Raw genomic sequence first — 21,302 nt, 5'->3', positions numbered from 1 at the left:
CTTGGCGCTCCTATCTTTCCTTTGGAGCCGTTACAGTAGTTCTCTCTACTCCTTCTGTCCTGTGCGGTTGTGTTTCCGTAGCCGTCGGGTCTCTGACGGGTGCCTGAGTGGCGGTCCTTCTTGTTCCGAGCCTTCTGTCCATAGGACAGGGCTGTTCTCCATCCCGTCTCTTCCTTCCTTCTGAAGGTGGTGTTTGTCTTTCAGTTCCGCGAGGCATTCGTCCTCCCCTTCCCGCCCCCGGGAACGGACACTTCACCGTTTGGACGTTGTTTGGGCCTTGCGTTTTTGCTTGGAGATCTCCGGCTCTTGTCGACGTTTGGTCTCTTGTGTTTCTAGGAGGTCCGTGCAAGGGTTGCGGCCTCCAGGGTGGCTTCCTCCGCTTTCTCAGAGTGGCTATTGTTGTGGTTACCGCACAAGGGCAGGGTTCTGCCTTTGGTGTCACTGTCCATTTCACCAGAGCGGTCGGTGTCCCCTGGGCCGGAGGCATTGGGCTTCGGCCATGCATTTGTGCAAGGCGGTCACTGGTCTTCCTTGCACACCTTACCGAGTTCTACAGGGTGCATACTCGGGCTTCAGCGGATGCTGTCTTGGGCTGCCTGGTCTGCAGGCGGCGGTTTCTTGATGCCTTCGGGTGCTTCGCCTTGGTGCTGTAGTCCCTCCCCTCTTGGACTGCTATTGAACGTCCCAAGGTCTTCTGTGTCCCCCAAGGAAACTGGGCGAGAAAACGAGATTTTTGTATAACTTACCAGTAAAATCTCTTTCTCGCTCTTTCCTTGGGGGACACAGCACCCACCCATTCTTTGTTTTTATCTACGCGAGTTTCCGAGTTTGTTTTACCCGTTGGGTAGTTGGCTTGTTGGTTCCACTTCTTGGGCTTTGCCTTTTCTCACTACTTGGACACTCAACTGGCAGCCTTTCTCTCCAGGCTGAGGGTATAGCTGTGGAGGAGGGGCTTAACAGTTTTTTCTTAGTGTCACGCCTCCTAGGGAGATGAGCTATACCCAAGGTCTTCTGTGTCCCCCAAGGAAAGAGCGAGAAAGAGATTTTACTGGTAAGAAGCACTCTGTCCCCGTACCTAATGCTATTGTGCCCTTTACAAATCCCTATTGTGGGTAGATATATAACAGATCCCAGGTCCTGACGCGTTTCCCCTTCAAATATACAAAGAAGGTTCATTAGGGGACTCAAACCAAATAGATTAAATATATAAATGTATAAAGAAAGGTCACTGCTTGAGAAAGATCCCAGGAGGTGAATCGAAACGTTGCGTGTCTGGTGAATAAAGTCTGAATTTATTTTACGCCTTGAAGGTGCCGTGAAGGTTTTCCTGCTTATCATTTGAAGGCGGATCGCCTTCACAGCCGCTGGCACTCCGTCCAGATGTGCTAATATGGAGATCCCTATCAAGATCATCCGCCCTAACACAGATTATGCCAACAGGTTTATAGTATGTATAATCACATAGATAGTCCTTAGATTCAAAGTCATAATTCAGCGTACAACTTAGGGACAATCCCCAAATAAATGCAAACTGAGTCAAACACTGATTAGGCATATAGACTAAGACATGAATTAGATACACTCCCATAAATCGTTCAGCTAGGGTTGAGGGATCTCCATAGATGGCGATGTCAGTGGCCAGTGAAGCACCGCCTCTTGGGGAATTGCAGGAGCTGAATGTGGCTGAATAAAACTTCATATTCACATTACTCCTGATGAGAATAGATCCAGTAAAGGTATGTTTGTCCTGTTGTCCCCCGCCCCCCTAGTGCAGTCAGCAGTTAAGCATGGTCAAAAGTGCTGACAGACTCCCTTTAAGGAATATGCTTCATTGAGGCAACAGAACTTAATATATTTTGTGTTCTACTTAGAGTGAGATCCCAACAAGCACATCAGGAACCCAAACGTTGGTTGTCAAAGAAGAAGAGACGTATGAGATGGTTGATGAAGAGGCAGTCCCTGAGCTTAGCTCAGAAAGTACAGGTGAGCAGTTGGAGCGCCATCATTTCAAAGCACGTAACCTTGTCTCATCACAGACAATCCTTTTAAAATGAGAGCTGCCCTTTGACGCTTGGCAAACGGCTGATATGACATGTAATACAGTGCAGTGTAATATGAGTTTTTCTAGTATGGTTTTTAGGAGCCTCTGATGTTTTCCCTAACAGTCTACCTGGTAGAACAGCTAGATACAGTGCATTTGGAAAGTCTTCAGATCCTTTCACTTTTTTTCACATTCTGTTGTTATGTTACCAAAACACAAATAGCTGAATATGTGTGTACATATAGAATAGCTCACAAAAAAATTGAGAACACTCATATAATATAACTTCATCCTTTATTAGTAAAATGTCATACAACACACAATATCTGACATAATAAATATACAAGCAGCATACAGGACAGTGCCAAGACCTAAAACGGTTCCCCCCAGCCACAGTAGGTCAGCACCTAGAAGTCTCAAAGGAGTGTGCAATCTATGTATGTAACACAAGACACAATGGTCCTCCATTCTGCTACAAACATACTTCCACAAGACCATAAACACAGTGCCAATACTCATTTGCAAAGGATCCCAACCCAGAGATGCCCAAATAGATGAAATACACACTACAAGCGAAAAAACACAAAGGCAGTGGAAGGGCAGAAACCAGTATTAACAAGTAGCACAATAAAAGAGACATATACAGACGAAGGGCTCGGGGATACCGACCCCCAACGAGAGTTTCGCCTCGCTTCCTCTCGGTATCTCTGGGTTGGGATTCTTTGCAAATGAGTATTGGCACTGTGTTGGCACAAAACAACGGCCCGTACACTCGCAAAAAAAACGTTTGTGTGAACTAGCCCTTACTGAGGAGAGGCTTCTTTTTGGTCACTCTGCCATAAAGCCCAGATTGTGGGAGTGCTGCAGTGATGGTTGACCTTCTGGAAGTTTCTCCCATCTGCACACAGGATCTTTGGAGCTCAGATAGAATTACCATTTGGTTCTTGGTTAACCGAGGCCCTTTGTCCCCTGATTTACTGGGTGGACAGCTCTAGGAAGAGCCCTGGTTGTTCCAAACTTCTTCCATTTAAGAACTATGGAGGCATCAGTACTCTTGGGAACTTTCAGTGCAGCAGAATTTTTTGTACTCTTCTCCAGATCTGTACTTGCACATAATCCTGTCTCTGAGCTCTACAGGCAGTTCTTTCCTCCTCATGGCTTGGTTTATGCTCTTATATGCATTGTCAGCTGTGACCTTATATTAACAGGGTTGTGTCTTTATAAACCAATCTACTGGATTTACCAATGTGGACACTAAGCAGGGTCTAGAAACATCTCAAAGCTGATGAAGAGAAATGGGAGGTCCCCAGAGCTAAATTTAGATGTCATTGCAAAGAGTCTGAATACATATGTCCATGTAAAATTTTAGTTTTTCCTTTTTAATAAAATTTGGGGTGTAAAGTAAAACTGGCTTAGTTGCCCATAGCAACCAAACAGATTCCACCTTTGATTTTGGACAGCTCTTTTGGGAAATGAAAGGAGGAATATGATTGGTTGCTATGGGCAACTAAGCCAGTTCTACTTTACACCAGTTTGACAAATGACCCCCTCAGTTCTTATTTTCTCATTATTGGGTACTGAGTGCAGATTGATAGTTAAACTTTATAATTTTAGCCCAGGACCAATACATAACAAAACGTGAAAAAGTGAAAGGGTCTGAAGACTTTGCAAATGCTCTGTAGTTGGGTTATCTTTAGATTCTTAATGGAGGTCTTTACCACACTTGGCCTTTTTCTCAACTTAGCCTCATACCTACATAGCCTAAGGCCAGACACAGTCTAGTAAGTTCAATGTGAGAAACTTGCCGCGTGTGGCAGTGTGAGTTCTCGGTTCTGACCTCTGCTCCCCTGACAGGATCGCACAGCATTAAAATAATTTCTAAGACTGTGTGTCCCTGCGAGACCTGGAAGCTACTGATTTCAGTGGATTTGGTGTTGCAGGGGCACACAGACATTGAACTCTCTCGCCTGTGTCTGGCCTAACATGGTCTATATATACTGCGGGTCCTTCAGCAGCTTTCGATTAGCATGCAGCGTCTAGAGGAATCTTGTGCTGCATAGAGACTGTTGCTTGTTCACAAAGCTCAATAACCCCTGTTAGATTGTTCCATTATTTCTGCCCTTCAGGAACATCAAGTAATGGAAATACACCAGAGAAACATCAACCTCCTCCTTCACCTGAGGATTTCTCAGAAGATGGTGACCAAATGCTGCAGGATGACCAGGTGGATTAAACCTTTATATCACAATGCATGGCTTCTTACAATTTGTGATAGTGGTAAAATAGCTGCTCTAGAACTCCGTTTACACATGGGATAATACTGTTATTATGCATGTCATGCTATGTTATGACGGTTACACACATCATATGGTGGTATTACTATACAGGGTGATTGACAGCTGTATTTGGCATGTGTCAGTAAGACCACGCTTGTCCATGGGCTGTGTCTGGAATTGCGGCTCAGGCTCATTCCATTGAATAGGAATGAGCAATATCAGGCTCAACAGAAAAGAGTAGTGCTGTTTCAATGGGGGAGCTAGAGACTGGACCACTGCGGATAGGGCGCCATAGTCGCCAGGTGCCTGCTGTTTCACACAGCTGACCCTCGGGAGCTAATGTCTGCGATTAAATGAGTTAATTGGTAAAAAAAGTAAATCTAGTAATAATACACAATGCACAATACAGAACATTGATTGGAAAATGTACAGGTTTGCATTTCTAATTACTATTGTAAAAATGATAAATGTCAAGGGCAAGAGTTTATTAATAATAGTAAGATGGTGATCGCAGTACAAATGATTATAATACTATGTGACTCTAATGTATTGTTTTCCACCTTTCATTATTTAGCGTGATGATCTTGATGATCTTAAGATTGAAATTAAATCCCTTGAAGATGGAGAAGAGATGAACAAGTGGGGTGATGGTCAATGTAAGGAAGAAGACTTTACAAAAAAATGGAAAAGAGGTGACCTGTGAATATTTATACCTTCACCTTATAGCAAGTCTTTATGCTGTGTGATAAATGTATCGCAGTAGAAGAGGTGTTATTGTTTTCTTCCTTTAGCTCCTTAATACATAATGCTGTACATGTACGGCATTATGCGCAAGAACATGGCAGGTGCCAGCTCTATAATACAGCACAATGACCTGGATCTGCGATGACGCTGAAACTGGTCATTTAACCCCTCTGATGCCATGTTCAATAGCAGTCATGGCATCTGTGGAGTTAGGCAGAGGGAAGAGGCTCGCTCTGGCTTCCGATCAGAGCCCTCACAAATCGTGGGTCTCTGAGATTGCTTACTTTGACAGCCTCGGTCCTGCTGAAGGTTCCCTGGCCTGTCATGGTAAGCTGCCTGTGAAACTGTGCAAACAATAAAAAATAAACATAACTGGTGTCGCTGCGTCTGTAAAAGTCTGAACTCTTAAAATATTTTTCCTGCACGGTGAAGGCAGTGACAGAAAAAAAAATGTTTGCCATTTTTTAGTCACCTTATACCCCCCCCAAATATTGTATAACACTGTACACAAAGTTGTACATACCTCAAAAATGGTACCAGTAACAGCTACAGTTTGTCCCGCAATAAACAACTCTCATACAGCTCTGTAGATGGAAATATAAAAAAGGTATGGCTGTCAGAAAATGGCATTGCGAAGAAAATCTTTATTTATTTTTTTCAGAGGTTATTATATTTTTTTTTAAGTAATAAAACAAAATAAAAACTGTACAAATTTGGTACAATTGTTATCTTATTGACCTTCACAATAAGGCTGTCATGTCCATTTTGGCACACCGTGAACTTCAATGATCAAAACCCCAAAAACCTTAATTTTTTTTTTTACCCGAAGTTTCAAATTTTACACAAACAAGTTTTTTCCCCATTTTCTAATACAAGACATGGTAAATTAAATAGTGCCATAAAAAATGCATCTTGTCCCACAAAAAATAGGCTCTCATGTAGCTATATGAACAGAAAATTTAAGTTAAGTTATGGCTATTGGAATGTGGCAGGGCAAAAATGAAAAATGCGAAAACGAAAATAAGCCTAGTCCTTAAAGGGAACTTGTCACCAGGATTTTGTATATAGAGCTGAGGACATGGGTTGCTAGATGGCCACTAGCACATCTGCAATACCCAGTTCCCATAGCTCTGTGTGCTTTTATTGTGTAAAAAAAACAATTTGATACATATGCAAATTAACCTGAGATGAGTCCTGTACATGAGATGAGTCAGGGACAGGACTCATCTCAGGTTAATTTGCATATGTATCAAATAGATTTTTTTACACAATAAAAGCACACAGAGCTATGGGGACTGGGTATTGCAGATGTGCTAGTGGCCATCTAGCAACCCATGTCCTCAGCTCTATACACAAAATCCCGGTGACAGGTTCCCTTTAAGTGGAGCTGGGACTCGCCAGTGAAAAAAATGACAGTTAAAATCTATTGTTTCATTTAATTCATTCGAAAAAAGTCTAAAATTCTGTGCTCATTATGGAGAGATCCAGTCACTGAGGTGTGAGAGAACTCCCCTCCTGCTTAGAGATGTGGGGGCCCGCACGGATGAGGAATGGGCTTTGGCTACTCCTGAGTTGGTGTCTGAGTCATTGTGAAATAATGTCTTAGGTTTATATTCTTCCCAGAGCATATATGATCACACGGAGGCTCCATAACTTTAGGCCTGAATTCTGTGACCATTCCTCTTTTTACCATTTAATATGGTCCTGCCCGCTAGTAAAGGGGTTTTGGGAGAAGAGCAACAACTTTTTATACAATAATAAGGGGATAACTGCGGCAGAGGACCATAAGTGTATGGCCACATGGTCAGGTTTCTGGATGCAGTTTTGGAAGCCAAAACCAGGAATTAATTCAGAAATGAGAAGTCGGATCTCTCCTGTATACTTTCTCTCTCTTTTATGATTTTGATTTTGGCTTCCAAAACTGCATGCAGAGACCTGATGGCGGGGTTATACCCTAAGCGTTGCCTCCTGTTTGCCAACCCCAAGCTGTTTTCCTCCACAGAGCATTTTTTCCATTATATATAATGCCTTCTGGCCCCTGTGGATGTGACTTTTCAGCTGGGATCTTGTTGATGGGCTGCTCCTCGTTTTTTTTCACACCCTACCTTTGCGTTAAAGGGAACCGGGATTTTTTGTATAGAGCTGAGGACATGGGTTGCTAGATGGCCGCTAGCACATCCGCAATACCCAGTCCCCATAGCTCTGTGTGCTTTTATTGTGTAAAAAAAAATGATTTGATACATATGCAAATTGATGAGTTCTGTTCCTGACTCATCTCACGTACAGGACACATCACAGGTTAATTTGCATATGTATCAAATCTTTGTTGTTTTTTTGTCCTAGCGGCCATCTAGCTACCCATGTCCTCAGCTCTATATACAAAATCCTGGTGACAGGTTCCCTTTAATAGTTTCTTTTGTTCTTTTTCTGATGTTGGATGTGTGTTACTATCAAGGAATTACCCAGATCTCAGTTTTACTGTCTTTTTGACATCTACTGCTTTGTATTTTTCGTTTTGATCCGTATGCATACTGCAATGGGAGCTGCATAAACACTGTAGCAGAACAAGCTATGCTGCTTCCAGATCAATTGGAAAATGGCATGATTGCACAACCCCTTTAATGTTATAATATATCTTTATAGGGGTTAGAGGTCTACTTCCCTTCACACAGACTTAGGCCTCTTTCACACAGGCGTCGCGTGTGAGGGCCGGATAGGATGCAGGTGCTTCGTGGGAAAATGCACGATTTTTCCACGCGAGTGTAAAGCATTTAATGTGTTTTGCACACGCGTGAGAAAAATCTGCATATTTGGTACCCAGACCCGAACCCGGACTACTTCACAGAAGTTCGGGTTTGGGATCGGTGTTGTGTAAATTTTATTATTGTCCCTTATAACATAGTTATAAGGGAAAATAATAGCATTCTTAATACAGAATGCTTAGTAAAATAGGGATGGAGGGTTAAAAAAATAAATAATAAAAATGTAACTCGCCTCATCCGGCTCGTCTTCTGTCTTCTTCTTTGATGACCTGGGAGGAAAAGGACCTTTGGTGACGATACTGCGCTCGTCACATGGTCCATCACATGATCACCATCAGCACGAACAAGTGGATGAGATGAGTTACATTTTTATTATTTATTTTTTTAACCCTCCAACCCTAATTTACTTAGCATTCTGTATTAAGAATGCTATTATTTTCCCTTATAACCATGTTATAAGGGAAAATATTAATGATCGGGTCCCCATCCCGATCGTTACCTAGCAACCATGCGTGAAAATCGCACCGCATCCGCACTTGCTTGCGGATGCTTGCGATTTTCACACAGCCCCATTCACTTCTATGGGGCCTGCGTTGCGTGAAAAACGTACAATATAGAGCATGCTTAGATGAAAATCACCGCTCATGTGCACAGCCCCATAGAAATGAATGGGTCCGGATCAGTGCGGGTGCAGTGCGTTCACCTCACGCATTGCACCCGCGCGGAAAACTTGCCCCTGTGAAAGAGGCCTTAGAGTTATATCATTGAATCTTGTTAAATGGGTATCTTCACATGATCTGTTTTCTACACAGACAATTGGTCTGTGTTAAGAAAAAGCACCGGATGTTTTTCCTTAAAAGCGTATTCATTCAAATGAATCCTGCATGCAGGAAGAACAGAGCACAAACAGACACCACCAGGTGGGCCATTTCAAAACTTGTCCATGTTTTTTTTCGGAACACATGAGTTTCCTATCATCTGTCTGAAACGGGCCTATGATAATGAGACAACTGCTTGTTCTGACCCAGTCTACACAGCAAAGCTGACAAATGAGCTACAGAAAACAGGAACTGTCAGTCTATTGTGTCTACTTTATTATTGAATTGTAACTGCAGATTTTGGTGAGAATTTTCTGTTTATATTGACAACCCCATTGAAGTCTATGGGGAAAACAACTACATAAGCGGTGGAAACACACAAGCAATTGACCATGCTGCAGGTTTTGAAATCCACACTGCAGTTTAATTCCTGTGCATACATTATATGCGGTGTACATGGGATTATCACTCAATATTACTCACTTTACTGGTACTGTATTAGGGTCCATTCACACGTTCACAAGTGTTTTGCGGTCTACAAATTGCAGATCCGCAAAGCACGGACACCAGCCATGTGCGTTCTGAATTCTGCGGACTGCACATGGCTGGCACTATAATAGAAATGCCTATTCTTGTCCGAAGCCGCGGAACAGAACTACGGATGCAGACCCATTCATACAAACATGTGAATGGACCCTAATGCTGTCCTTTTTTCGGTGTGGAAACACTGCAACGTGACTCATGGTTTGACCTCAAAGCCTAACATATGTTTTTGTGTTATCATTAATAATATTTATGTTCTAATAATTATCATTATGCAGGATGGACTTGTAAGAAGTCAGGGACTGAGGAATCTAAAAAACTGTATGAAAAAGAGAAGGCTCCTGAAGAGAGAAGAGGTCAGTAGTTAGTTTTCCAGGAAATTAATACTGTGGGCAGTGCACCTGTATAGGGGAAACAATGGGTACTATCTACTGAAGTTTCACCCTAAGTGTCTATATACTGTCAAATTATCACCTTAAAGGCAATGTGTCACCAGTGACCTCCCTATCAAACTGTGCTTCACCTGATTAAAACACAGTTTTTTCTTTTGTAGATCCAGTGCTCCGTTGCCAAGTGATAATACCTTTTCCCAATATGCAAGTTAGGTGTTTGGTGCAATGAGTTCCAAGCTTCACTTTCTTTTATGGCCAGGCCCTCCTTTTACTGTTTTGCCACTGCCTGGCCCTGTCAGTCAAAGCAGTGAGGAAGGATCTGGCCACATAAATCAATGGAACTATGTAAAACATATAGGGAGGTCGCTGGTGATAGATCCCCTTTAACCCCTTTCAGATGCTGGTGGATTAACCCCTTCTATGCCGCGGTCCGCGCTGACCACAGCATAGAAGGTGCATGCGGCTGGTAAGGGAGTCCATTGGGTCCCCACGCTGCTGTGGCGGGGACCCGATGGGTGACAAGGCAGCCCGATGCCATGCACAGGCTGCCCAATGCCTTGCACGGCCTCGGGACCTACCTTCTGTGGGTGCCAAGGAGATCCAGCCTAAGGCCCGTCTCCTGGGCAATCTGTTAGTGTATTACTCTGTGTAATACACTAACAGGCAATGCATTACAATATTTGAAAAAACACACATATTAGGTATCACCACGTCCGTAAAAACTGGCTCTATAAATATATCGCATGATCCACCCTGTCGGATAAACACCATAAAAAAATAAAAAAAAACTGTCAAAAAATGCCAATTTTGCCACCTTACATCACACAGCAACACCAAGTGATCAAAAAGGCGTATGTTCCACAAAACGGTACCAATAAAACCGTCACCTCATCCCGCAAAAAATGAGACCCTACATAAGAAAATCCCTCAAAAACAACAAAAACCTCTCAGAACATGGAGACATCAAACATCATTTTTTTGTTTAAAAAATGCTATTATTGTGTAAAACTTAAATAAATAAGAAAAAGTACACATATTAGATATTGCCACGTCCGTAACAACCAGCTCTATAAAAATATCACATGACCTAACCCCTCAGCTGAACACCGTAAAAAAAATTGTCACATTGCCCCATAAAGTGTAATAATGAATGATCAAAAAATCATATGTAGCCAAAAATTTAACCAATAAAAATGTCAACTCTTCCTGCAAAACACGAGCCCCTGCACATAACGATCGGCTGAAAAAAATAAATAAAAATATGGCGTTCAGAAAATGGAGACACAAAAACATAATTTTTTTTATTCTGTAAAACTGAAACATACAAAGAAAGTAGACATATTTGATATTGCAACCGTAATAACCTGCTCTAAAAAAATTGCACATGATCTACCCTGTCAGATGTATCTTGTAAAAAATCAAAACGGTGCAATTTTTTGATTACCTTGCCTCAGAAAAAACTTAATATAGAGCAATTAAAAAATTATATGTACCCCAAAATAATACCAATAAAACTGGCACCTTATCTCTTAAATGGGGTCACTTTTGGGGAGTTTCTACTGTAAGGGGGCATCACGGGGCTTTAAATGGGACATGGCATCTAACAACCAGTCAAGCAAAATCTGCTTTCCAAAAACCATACGGCGCTTCTTTTCTTCTGCGCCATGCCGTGTGCCCTTACATCAGTTTATGACCACAAGTGGGGTGTTTCGGTAAACCACAGAATCAGGGTAATTAATATTGAGTTTTGTTTGGCTGTTAACCCTCAATGTGTTAAAGAAAAAAATGGAAAATCTGCCAAAAAAGTGAAATTTTTAAATTTCATCTCCCTTTTCCTTAAAGGGATTCTGTCTCCAGGTTTCACCCCCTCCAGATAAAAATATGGTTATGTTCAGGGAGCTTTAACCATTCCTAATGTGGTCTTATAAATGTAATCTGTAGGCTCATTTTGCTAAAAATATGCTATTACTAACCTTTCATTCATAAAAATAAGGTGCCCAAGGGGATGTAAATGGATCCAAGCTGCCGCCCGCACCCGCCGCCGTTCGTGCCCAGCTCCGCCTTTCCCGACCTCAGCGCCGCCTCATAATCTTCTGTGACGCCTCCCGCTCTCCCTCCCCCTCCCCCTGCTGTAAGATCGCTGTGACGCCTCCCCCCTTCTCCTGCTGTAAGATCGCTGTGACGCCTCCCCCCTTCTCCTGCTGTAAGATCGCTGTGACGCCTCCCCCTCCTCCTGCTGTAACATCGCTGTGACGCCTCCCCCCTCCTTCTGCTGTAACATCTCTGTGTCGCCTCCCCCCTCCTCCTGCTGTAAGATCGCTGTGTCGCCTCCCCCCTCCTCCTGCTGTAACATCGCTGTGACGCCTCCCGCTCTCCCTCCCTCCCTCCCCCCTCCTCCTGCTGTAAGATCGCAATGTTACAGCAGGAGGAGGGGGGAGGGAGGGAGAGCAGGAGGCGTCACAGCGATGTTACAGCAGGAGGAAGGGGGGAGGCGTCACAGCGATCTTACAGCAGGAGGAGGAGGGAAGGAGGGAGAGAGGGAGGTGTCACAGAAGATTAACCATATTTGTATCTGGAGGGGGTGAAACCTGGTGACATAATCCCTTTAAATTCTTGTGGAAGGGTTAACAAAGTTTGTAAAACCAGTTGTGAGTAACTTGAGGGGTGTCATTTCTACAATGGGGTAATTTATGGGGGGGGTTCCACTATGTAAGCCCCACAATGTGACGTCAGACCTGAACTGGTCCTTAAAAAGTGGGTTTTGGAAATATTTTCTAAAAAATTTTAAGAATTGCTTCTAAAATTCTAATCCTTCTAATGTCCTAAATATATAAAATGACATTTACAAAATGATGCCAACATTAAAGTAGACATATGGGGAATTTTAAGTAATGCATATTTTAAGGTATCATTAAGGCAGAGAAATTAAAATTGAGAAAATTGCTAATTTGTAAAAAAAAAATTGGTAAATTTGGGATTTTTTCAAAAATAAAGGTGAAATATATTGACTCAAATGTATGACTATCATAAAGTACAATATGTCACGAGAAAACAATCTTAGAATGGCTTGGATAAGTAAAAGTGTTCCAAGTCATTACCACATAAAGTGACACATGTCAGATTGGCGAAAAAACTGGCCTGGGCAGAAGGGGTTAATGACCTGATACTTTTTGTGATTTAATGCACATGGTTTAACAGCCCTAACTTTTTATTTGTTAGGCTGCGAGAATAATTTTTAATACATTTTTGCATGACATGTAGGGCTGTCTATTACCCTACAGTGCATTCGAAAAAATTTCAGACCCTTTGACTTTTTTCACATTTTGTTATGTTGCGGATTAATGCTAAAAAAAGAATGTTAGAAATCTTTGCTAATTTGTTGAAAAGGAAAAACTAAAATCTTGCATTGATGTAAGTATTTAGACCCTTTACTCAGGACTTAGTTGAAGTGCCTCTGGCAGTGATTACAGCCTTCAGTCTTTTTGGGTACGTTTTTAATAAATTTGCAAACATTTCTACTGTTCGGTTTTCTCTATATCATGATGGGGTACTGAGTGCAGAATGATTGGGGAAAAAAAAATTTTTAATTTTTGGCTAAAGGCTGCATCTTAAAATGTGAAGTGCTGCAGATATGCTGTTATGGATTATTGTGCGTCAAATCTACAGCATTTTACAGTAGCAGCAAAGTGGTTCCGATTTTAAGAAATCTTATCTACATTCTACATATAAAAACTGCAGCGTAAATTGACCTTCAGTACAGAGTTGAAATCTACAGTCAATTTACGCAGCGGTTCTCCTCCGCAGATTTCACCCTTTTACAGGGGAGAGGGTGAAATCCACTGCCATTTCCGTGGCAAAAGTTACATGAAATACATGCAGTTTTTGCCGTGCAACAGAACCACATGTACCATTAATGTTTTTGTGATCTTTCCTTTTATATTTTTAGTTAAATTTTGAAAAAAAAAATGTGCAAAACAGGCATTTTTATAGCACTTTATTCTTGAAATATGGAAATTGGTATAAAAATAAGTTCCCTATTTTATCTTCGTCGTTTTGATGTGTGTGTGTGTGTATGTGTGTATATATACAGTACAGACCAAAAGTTTGGACACACCTTCTCATTCAAAGAGTTTTCTTTATTTTCATGACTATGAAAATTGTAGATTCACACTGAATGTATCAAAACTATGAATTAACACATGTGGAATTATATACATAACAAAAAAGTGTGAAACAACAGATGTCATATTCTAGATTCTTCAAAGTAGCCACCTTTTGCTTTGATTACTGCTTTGCACACTCTTGGCATTCTCTTGATGAGCTTCAAGAGGTAGTCACCTGAAATGGGTTTCACTTCACAGGTGTGCCCTGTCAGGTTTAATAAGTGGGATTTCTTGCCTTATAAATGGGGTTGGGACCATCAGTTGCGTCGTGGAGAAGTCAGGTGGATACACAGCTGATAGTCCTACTGAATAGACTGTTAGAATTTGTATTATGGCAAGAAAAAAGCAGCTAAGTAAAGAAAAACGAGTGGCCATCATTACTTTAAGAAATGAAGGTCAGTCAGTCCGAAAAATTGGGAAAACTTTGAAAGTGTCCCCAAGTGCAGTCACAAAAACCATCAAGCACTACAAAGAAACTGCCTCACATGCGAACCGCCCCAGGAAAGGAAGACCAAGAGTCACCTCTGCTGCGGAGGATAAGTTCATCCGAGTCACCAGCCTCAGAAATCGCAGGTTAACAGCAGCTCAGATTAGAGACCAGGTCAATGCCACACAGAGTTCTAGCAGCAGACACATCTCTAGAACAACTGTTAAGAGGAGACTGTGTGAATCAGGCCTTCATGGTAGAATATCTGCTAGGAAACCACTGCTAATGACAGGCAACAAGCAGAAGAGACTTGTTTGGGCTAAAGAACACAAGGAATGGACATTAGACCAGTGGAAATCTGTTCTTTGGTCTGATGAGTCCAAATTTGAGATCTTTGGTTCCAACCACCGTTCGTGTCTTGGTGCGACGCAGAAAAGGTGAACGGATGGACTCTACATGCCTGGTTCCCACAGTGAAGCATTGAGGAGAAGGTGTGATGGTGTGGGGGTGCTTTGCTGGTGACACTGTTGGGGATTTATTCAAAATTGAAGGCATACTGAACCAGCATGGCTACCACAACATCTTGCAGCGGCATGCTATTCCATCCGGTTTGCGTTTAGTTGGACCAGCATTTATTTTTCAACAGGACAATGACCCCAAACACACCTCCAGGCTGTGTAAGGGCTATTTGACCATTAAGGAGAGTGATGGGGTGCTGCGCCAGATGACCTGGCCTCCACAGTCACCGGACCTGAACCCAATCAAGATGGTTTGGGGTGAGCTGGACCGCAGAGTGAAGGCAAAAGGGCCAACAAGTGCTAAGCATCTCTGGGAACTCCTTCAAGACTGTTGGAAGACCATTTCAGGTGACTACCTCTTGAAGCTCATCAAGAGTGTGCAAAGCAGTAATCAAAGCAAAAGGTGGCTACTTTGAAGAACCTAGAATATGACATATTTTCAGTTGTTTCACACTTTTTTGTTATGTATATAATTCCACATGTGTTAATTCATAGTTTTGATGCCTTCAATGTGAATCTACAATTTTCATAGAAAATAAAGAAAACTCTTTGAATGAGAAGGTGTGTCCCTTCTCCTTCCTATAGACGAGCTGCAAGGCGATTGGGATAACCAGTTAACAGTCTCTGAATCAATAAAGTACCTGGGGATTTCAGTTTCTGCCAAACCTCAGGAATATCTACAACTTAACTTGATTCCCCTGCTGATAAAGCTGAGGGCTAAAATCAAGATATGGCAAAAAATTCTGCATACAAGAGCTGATAGAATTTCTTTAATAAAAATGGTAGTACTGCCCCAGGTTCTTTATGTCCTGCGCAACTCGCCTGTATGGATCGCAGATAAGTATTTTAGACTGATGGAGCGGATGCTTAACGACCTACTATGGGGGAGGAAGCGTGTTAGATTGAAGGCGCTTTATTTCTCCATGCCTTATAACCAGGGAGGCCTTAACCTCCCCTATTTTAGGGGTTATTTTATGGCCTCTCAACTCTGCCTTTTTAAGGACTGGGAAAATAGCAGCTTTTGCAGTAAAGTGGTGAAAGACTCAGGTTTTACGGATTTCTTTACTGTATTGGAGTCCGACTATCTATCAAATATACAGACCGGGCATACACTTTTCTGCAGAATGGCTATAAAGACCTGGCGGGTTATTAGGAGCTGGTGTGGAGTTAAGGCATCACTTATATGTACCCCACTATGGCATAATCCAAAGCTTTTGAATTTTAGGGACTTGAATTGCTGCCAGTATTGGAGGACTAGGAATATTGAGTACTTACATCAGGTGGTTACTGGTGGACAAATTCTGTCCTCGATGGAATTAGGGCAAAGGGCTAATCTGGGTGAGGTGGCCTGGTACGCATATTTTCAATTGAGGTCTGCACTTTCTAGTACTTTGAATAGTCACCTTTTTTTTATAGATACTCCTGAATTCTTACACGATTTAATTATTAAGAAATCCGCCACGAAAATTAAAATATCACAGTGCTATAGACACTTAAAGGGTTTCTACCACTTAGGTGTCACATATTTAGCTGTCAGACACTAGCGATCCGCTAGTGTCTGCTCTGCCCAACCATCCTAATATAATTGCTTTTGGGGCGGTGGTTTGGCTAAAAAAACTACTTTTATTAACCACCTCCGGACCGCCTAACGCACATGTGCGTTCCGGAGGTGGCAGGCTGGCGCACAGTCACGCATATATGCGTCATCTCGCGAGACGCGAGATTTCCTGTGAACGCGCGCACACAGGCGCGCGCGCTCACAGGAACGGAGGGTAAGCGAGTGGATCTCCAGCATGCCAGCGGCGATCGTTCGCTGGCAGGCTGGAGATCCGAATTTTTTAATATACCTCCTACCTGGTCCTCAGGTGGTCCCACTACACTACACTACACCCCCCCCCCCCCGTCACTTATTAACCCCTTATAAACCCCTGATCACCCATGATCACCCCATATAAACTCCCTGATCACCCCCCTGTCATTGATCACCGCCCTGTCATTGATCACCCCCCTGTCAGGCTCCGTTCAGACGTCCATATGATTTTTACGGATCCACGGATACATGGATCGGATCCGCAAAAAGCATACGGACGTCTGAATGGAGCCTTACAGGGGGGTGATCAATGACAGGCGGGTGATCACCCATATACACTCCCTGATCACCCCCTGTCATTGATCACCCCCCTGTCATTGATCACTCCCCTGTAAGGCTCCATTCAGACGTCCGTATGATTTTTACGGATCCATGGATACATGGATCGGATCCGCAAAACACATGCGGACGTCTGAATGGAGCCTTACAGGGGGTGATCAATGACAGGCGGGTGATCACCCATATACACTCCCTGATCACCCCCCTGTCATTGATAACCCCCCTGTAAGGCTCCATTCAGACGTCCGCATGCGTTTTGTGGATCCGATCCATGTATCCATGTATCCGTAAAAAATCATGCGGATGTCTGAATGGAGCCTTACGGGGGGGTGATCAGTGACAGGGGGGTGATCACCCTGATTACCCTGATCACCCCCTGTCATTGATAACCCCCCTGTAAGGCTCCATTCAGACGTCCGCATGCGTTCTGTGGATCCGATACATGTATCCATGGATCTGTAAAAAATCATGCGGATGTCTGAATGGAGCCTTACAGGGGGGGTGATCAGTGACAGGGGGGTGATCACCCTGATTACCCTGATCACCCCCTGTCATTGATAACCCCCCTGTAAGGCTCCATTCAGACGTCCGCATGCGTTTTGTGGATCCGATCCATGTATCCATGGATCCGTAAAAAATCATGCGGATGTCTGAATGGAGCCTTACAGGGGGGGTGATCAATGACAGGGGGGTGATCAGGGAGTCTATATGGGTGATCACCCCCCTGTCATTGATCACCCCCCCCCTGGTAAGGCTCCATTCAGACATTTTTTTTGGCACAAGTTAGCGGAAATTTTTTGTTTGTTTTTGTTTTTTCTTACTAAGTCTCATATTCCACTAACTTGTGTCAAAAAATAAAATCTCACATGGACGCACCATACCCCTCACGGAATCCAAATGCGTAAACATTTTTAGACATTTATATTCCAGACTTCTTCTCACGCTTTAGGGCCCCTAAAAAGCCAGGGCAGTATAAATACCCCACATGTGACCCCATTTCGGAAAGAAGACACCCCAAGGTATTCCGTGAGGGGCATATTGAGTCCATGAAAGATTGAAATTTTTGTCCTAAGTTAGCGGAAAGTGAGACTTTGTGAGAAAAAAACAAAAAAAAATCAATATCCGCTAACTTATGCAAAAAAATAAAAAATTCTAGGAACTCGCCATGCCCCTCATTGAATACCTTGGGGTGTCTTCTTTCCAAAGTGGGTTCACATGTGGGGTATTTATACTGCCCTGGCTTTTTAGGGGCCCGAAAGTGTGAGAAGAAGTCTGGGATCCAAATGTCTAAAAATGCCCTCCTAAAAGGAATTTGGGCACCTTTGCGCATCTAGGCTGCAAAAAAGTGTCACACATGTGGTATCGCCGTACTCAGGAGAAGTTGGGGAATGTGTTTTGGGGTGTCATTTTACATATACCCATGCTGGGTGAGAAAAATATCTTGGCAAAAGACAACTTTTCCCATTTTTTTTATACAAAGTTGGCATTTGACCAAGATATTTTTCTCACCCAGCATGGGTATATGTAAAATGACACCCCAAAACACATTCCCCAACTTCTCCTGAGTATGGCGATACCAGATGTGTCCCACTTTTTTGCTGCCAAGGTGGGCAAAGGGGCACATATTCCAAAGTGCACCTTTTGGATTTCACCGGTCATTTTTTACACATTTTGATTGCAAAGTTCTTCTCACACATTTGGGCCCCTAAATTGCCAGGGCAGTATAACTACCCCACAAGTGACCCCATTTTGGAAAGAAGACACCCCAAGGTATTCCGTGAGGGGCATGGCAAGTTTTTAGAATTTTTTATTTTTTGTCGCAAGTTAGTGGAATATGAGACTTTGTAAGAAAAAATAAAAAAAATAAAATCATCATCATTTTCCGCTAACTTGTGACAAAAAATAAAAAGTTCTATGAACTCACTATGCCCATCAGCGAATACCTTAGGGTGTCTACTTTCCGAAATGGGGTCATTTGTGGGGGTTTTCTACTGTTTGGGCATTGTAGAACCTCAGGAATCATGACAGGTGCTCAGAAAGTCAGAGCTGTTTCAAAAAGCGGAAATTCACATTTTTGTACCATAGTTTGTAAATGCTATAACTTTTACCCAAACCATTTTTTTTTTTTGCCCAAACATTTTTTTTTATCAAAGACATGTAGAACAATAAATTTGGCGAAAAATGTATATATGGATGTCGTTTTTTTTTTGCAAAATTTTACAGCTGAAAGTGAAAAATGTCATTTTTTTGCAAAAAAAATCGTTACATTTTGATTAATAACAAAAAAAGTAAAAATGTCAGCAGCAATAAAATACCACCAAATGAAAGCTCTATTAGTGAGAAGAAAAGGAGGTAAAATTCATTTGGGTGGTAAGTTGCATGACCGAGCGATAAACGGTGAAAGGAGTGTAGTGCCGAAGTGTAAAAAGTGCTCTGGTCATGAAGGGGGTTTCACCTAGCAGGGCTGAAGTGGTTAATATGCTAATGAGCCTCTAGGTGCTATGGGGGCGTCATTAGCACCTAGAGGCTCCGTCTACCTTCAGAAACTGCCGCCGCCCAGCGCGTCCCTCCAGCCCGCCCATCTCCTCCTGAATGCGATCCTCCTTGTGAGCGTATGTATTCTGCGCATGCGCAGTGAATGTCTGACCGCTTCCTCGCTCAGACATCTCCACTGCGCCTGCGCGATGACGCCATAGTGCTCCGAGGAACAGGCGCAGTGGAGATGTTTGAGCAGGGAAGCTGTCAGACATTTACTGCGCATGCGCCGAATACAGGCGCTCACAAGGAGGATCGCATTCAGGAGGAGATGGGCGGGCTGGAGGGACGCGCTCGGCGGCGGCAGTTTCTGAAGGTAGACGGAGCCTCTAGGTGCTAATGACGCCCCCATAGCACCTAGAGGCTCATTAGCATATTAATAAAAACCACCGCCCCAAAAGCAATTATATTAGGATGGTTGGCCAGAGCAGACACTAGCGGATCGCTATTGTCTGACAGCTAAATATGTGACACCTAAGTGGTAGAAACCCTTTAATGAAACATTTTTTTTTGGGTCTTCTTTCACCAGGACAGAAGTCCTGGTCTTCGTTACTTTTTGAGGTGGGTCCCCCAAATTGGGAGAACATAGGGGAAAGTTTAAAATATGTTTAACACAATTTTAATCATACTGTTGTACAATTTAACATTTTGCACAAAATATATGTGACACCTATGTGGTTATATAGAAGAGGACTTAGAGCCTCCTCCGATTGCCCACGCTGTGGCGACTCAGAGGCAGACCACTTACACCTGTTTTGGGACTGCCCAATGGTGGGCAGCTACTGGAGATCGGTCCAGACCACTCTGGCTCGTAAACGTAATATTGTTGTTCCTCTGTCTCCCAGGATATGGGTCTTGGGAGACTTATCGGAGGTTAATTATCAGCCCATAAAACGTCAATTATTGATTAAGGTTATGTTCTTGGCCAGGCTTCTTGTTTCCAGATTATGGTTTAGTTCCTCCGCTCCAGATTGCAGTAATTGGCTGGCCTTGGTAGAGAAAGTGAAAAGCTATGAGAGGATTCTGCATAAACAAAGAGGATCCTATTTAAAATGGGGCAAACTGTGGGAAGACTGGGATATGGTTAATTCATTTGGAATTCTTCTTTTTTTTTCTTTTTTTTTTCTTTTTTTCTCCTGCAAGGCTGGAAGGGGGGATAGCTGGGGTGGGTCGGGGATGATCTTAGACTTTATAATATTATAAATGTTATGTGGACATGTTTTTTTGCACTATAAATAAAATATGATTATAAAAAAAAAAAAAAAAAGGTGTGTCCAAACTTTTGGTCTGTACTGTGTGTGTATGTATATATATATATATATATATATATATATATATACACACACACTGGACAGGGAACCATGCAGTAGAAATGTCAAAAGAATGGCAGCACTCCGGTCTTGTGAAAATTCGGTGACGTTTATTCACACTTAAACGCGATGCAGCATTTCAGCCCTCTCAATGGAGCCTTTATCAAGCTAGTGAACATAGTACTCTCTACATATTTAACCCCTTAGTGACCAAGCCTGTTTGGGCCTTTATGACCAAGCGTTTTTCTTCCTTTTTTCATCGTCGCGTTCCAAGAGCTATAACTTTTTTATTTTTTCGTCTATATAGCTTTATGAGGGCTTGTTTTTTACGGGACAAGTTGTAGTTTTTAATGGAACCATTTTTGGGTACACATAACTTTCTGATTAACTTTTATTAACTCTTTCTGGGAGGGAGATGGGGGAAAATAGCAATACTGCCACTGCGTTTTTACATTATAAATTTTACGGCGTTCATTTTTCGGTACAAATAACATAATATCTTTATTCTCTGGGTCAGTACGATTACAGTGATACTAAATACTTATAATTTTTTTTACGTTTTACTACTTTTTTTCCAATAAAACCCCTTTTATTAACCAAAAAAATGATTTTGCATTGCCACTT

At 42.5% G+C, this 21,302-nt stretch overlaps 1 protein-coding gene across 2 annotated transcripts in view; it reads left to right on the top strand.

The window, feature by feature from the left end:
* LOC122939798 (oocyte zinc finger protein XlCOF8.4-like) overlaps window positions 1–21,302 on the top strand; it is a 74,797-nt gene that overhangs the window by 27,619 nt on the left and 25,876 nt on the right. For both annotated transcript variants that reach the window (XM_044295943.1, XM_044295944.1), the window contains exons 6-9: window positions 1,872–1,983; window positions 4,168–4,265; window positions 4,892–5,009; window positions 9,463–9,540. In XM_044295943.1, coding sequence (XP_044151878.1) covers window positions 1,872–1,983; window positions 4,168–4,265; window positions 4,892–5,009; window positions 9,463–9,540 — 406 coding nt within the window. The remainder of the gene's footprint in view (window positions 1–1,871; window positions 1,984–4,167; window positions 4,266–4,891; window positions 5,010–9,462; window positions 9,541–21,302) is intronic.

The sequence above is a fragment of the Bufo gargarizans genome, chromosome 6 (genome assembly GCF_014858855.1).
Source record: "Bufo gargarizans isolate SCDJY-AF-19 chromosome 6, ASM1485885v1, whole genome shotgun sequence".
Taxonomy (NCBI): domain Eukaryota; kingdom Metazoa; phylum Chordata; class Amphibia; order Anura; family Bufonidae; genus Bufo; species Bufo gargarizans.
The sequence above is the reverse complement of the archived record's forward strand: the minus strand, read 5'-3'. Positions and strand labels throughout refer to the sequence as shown.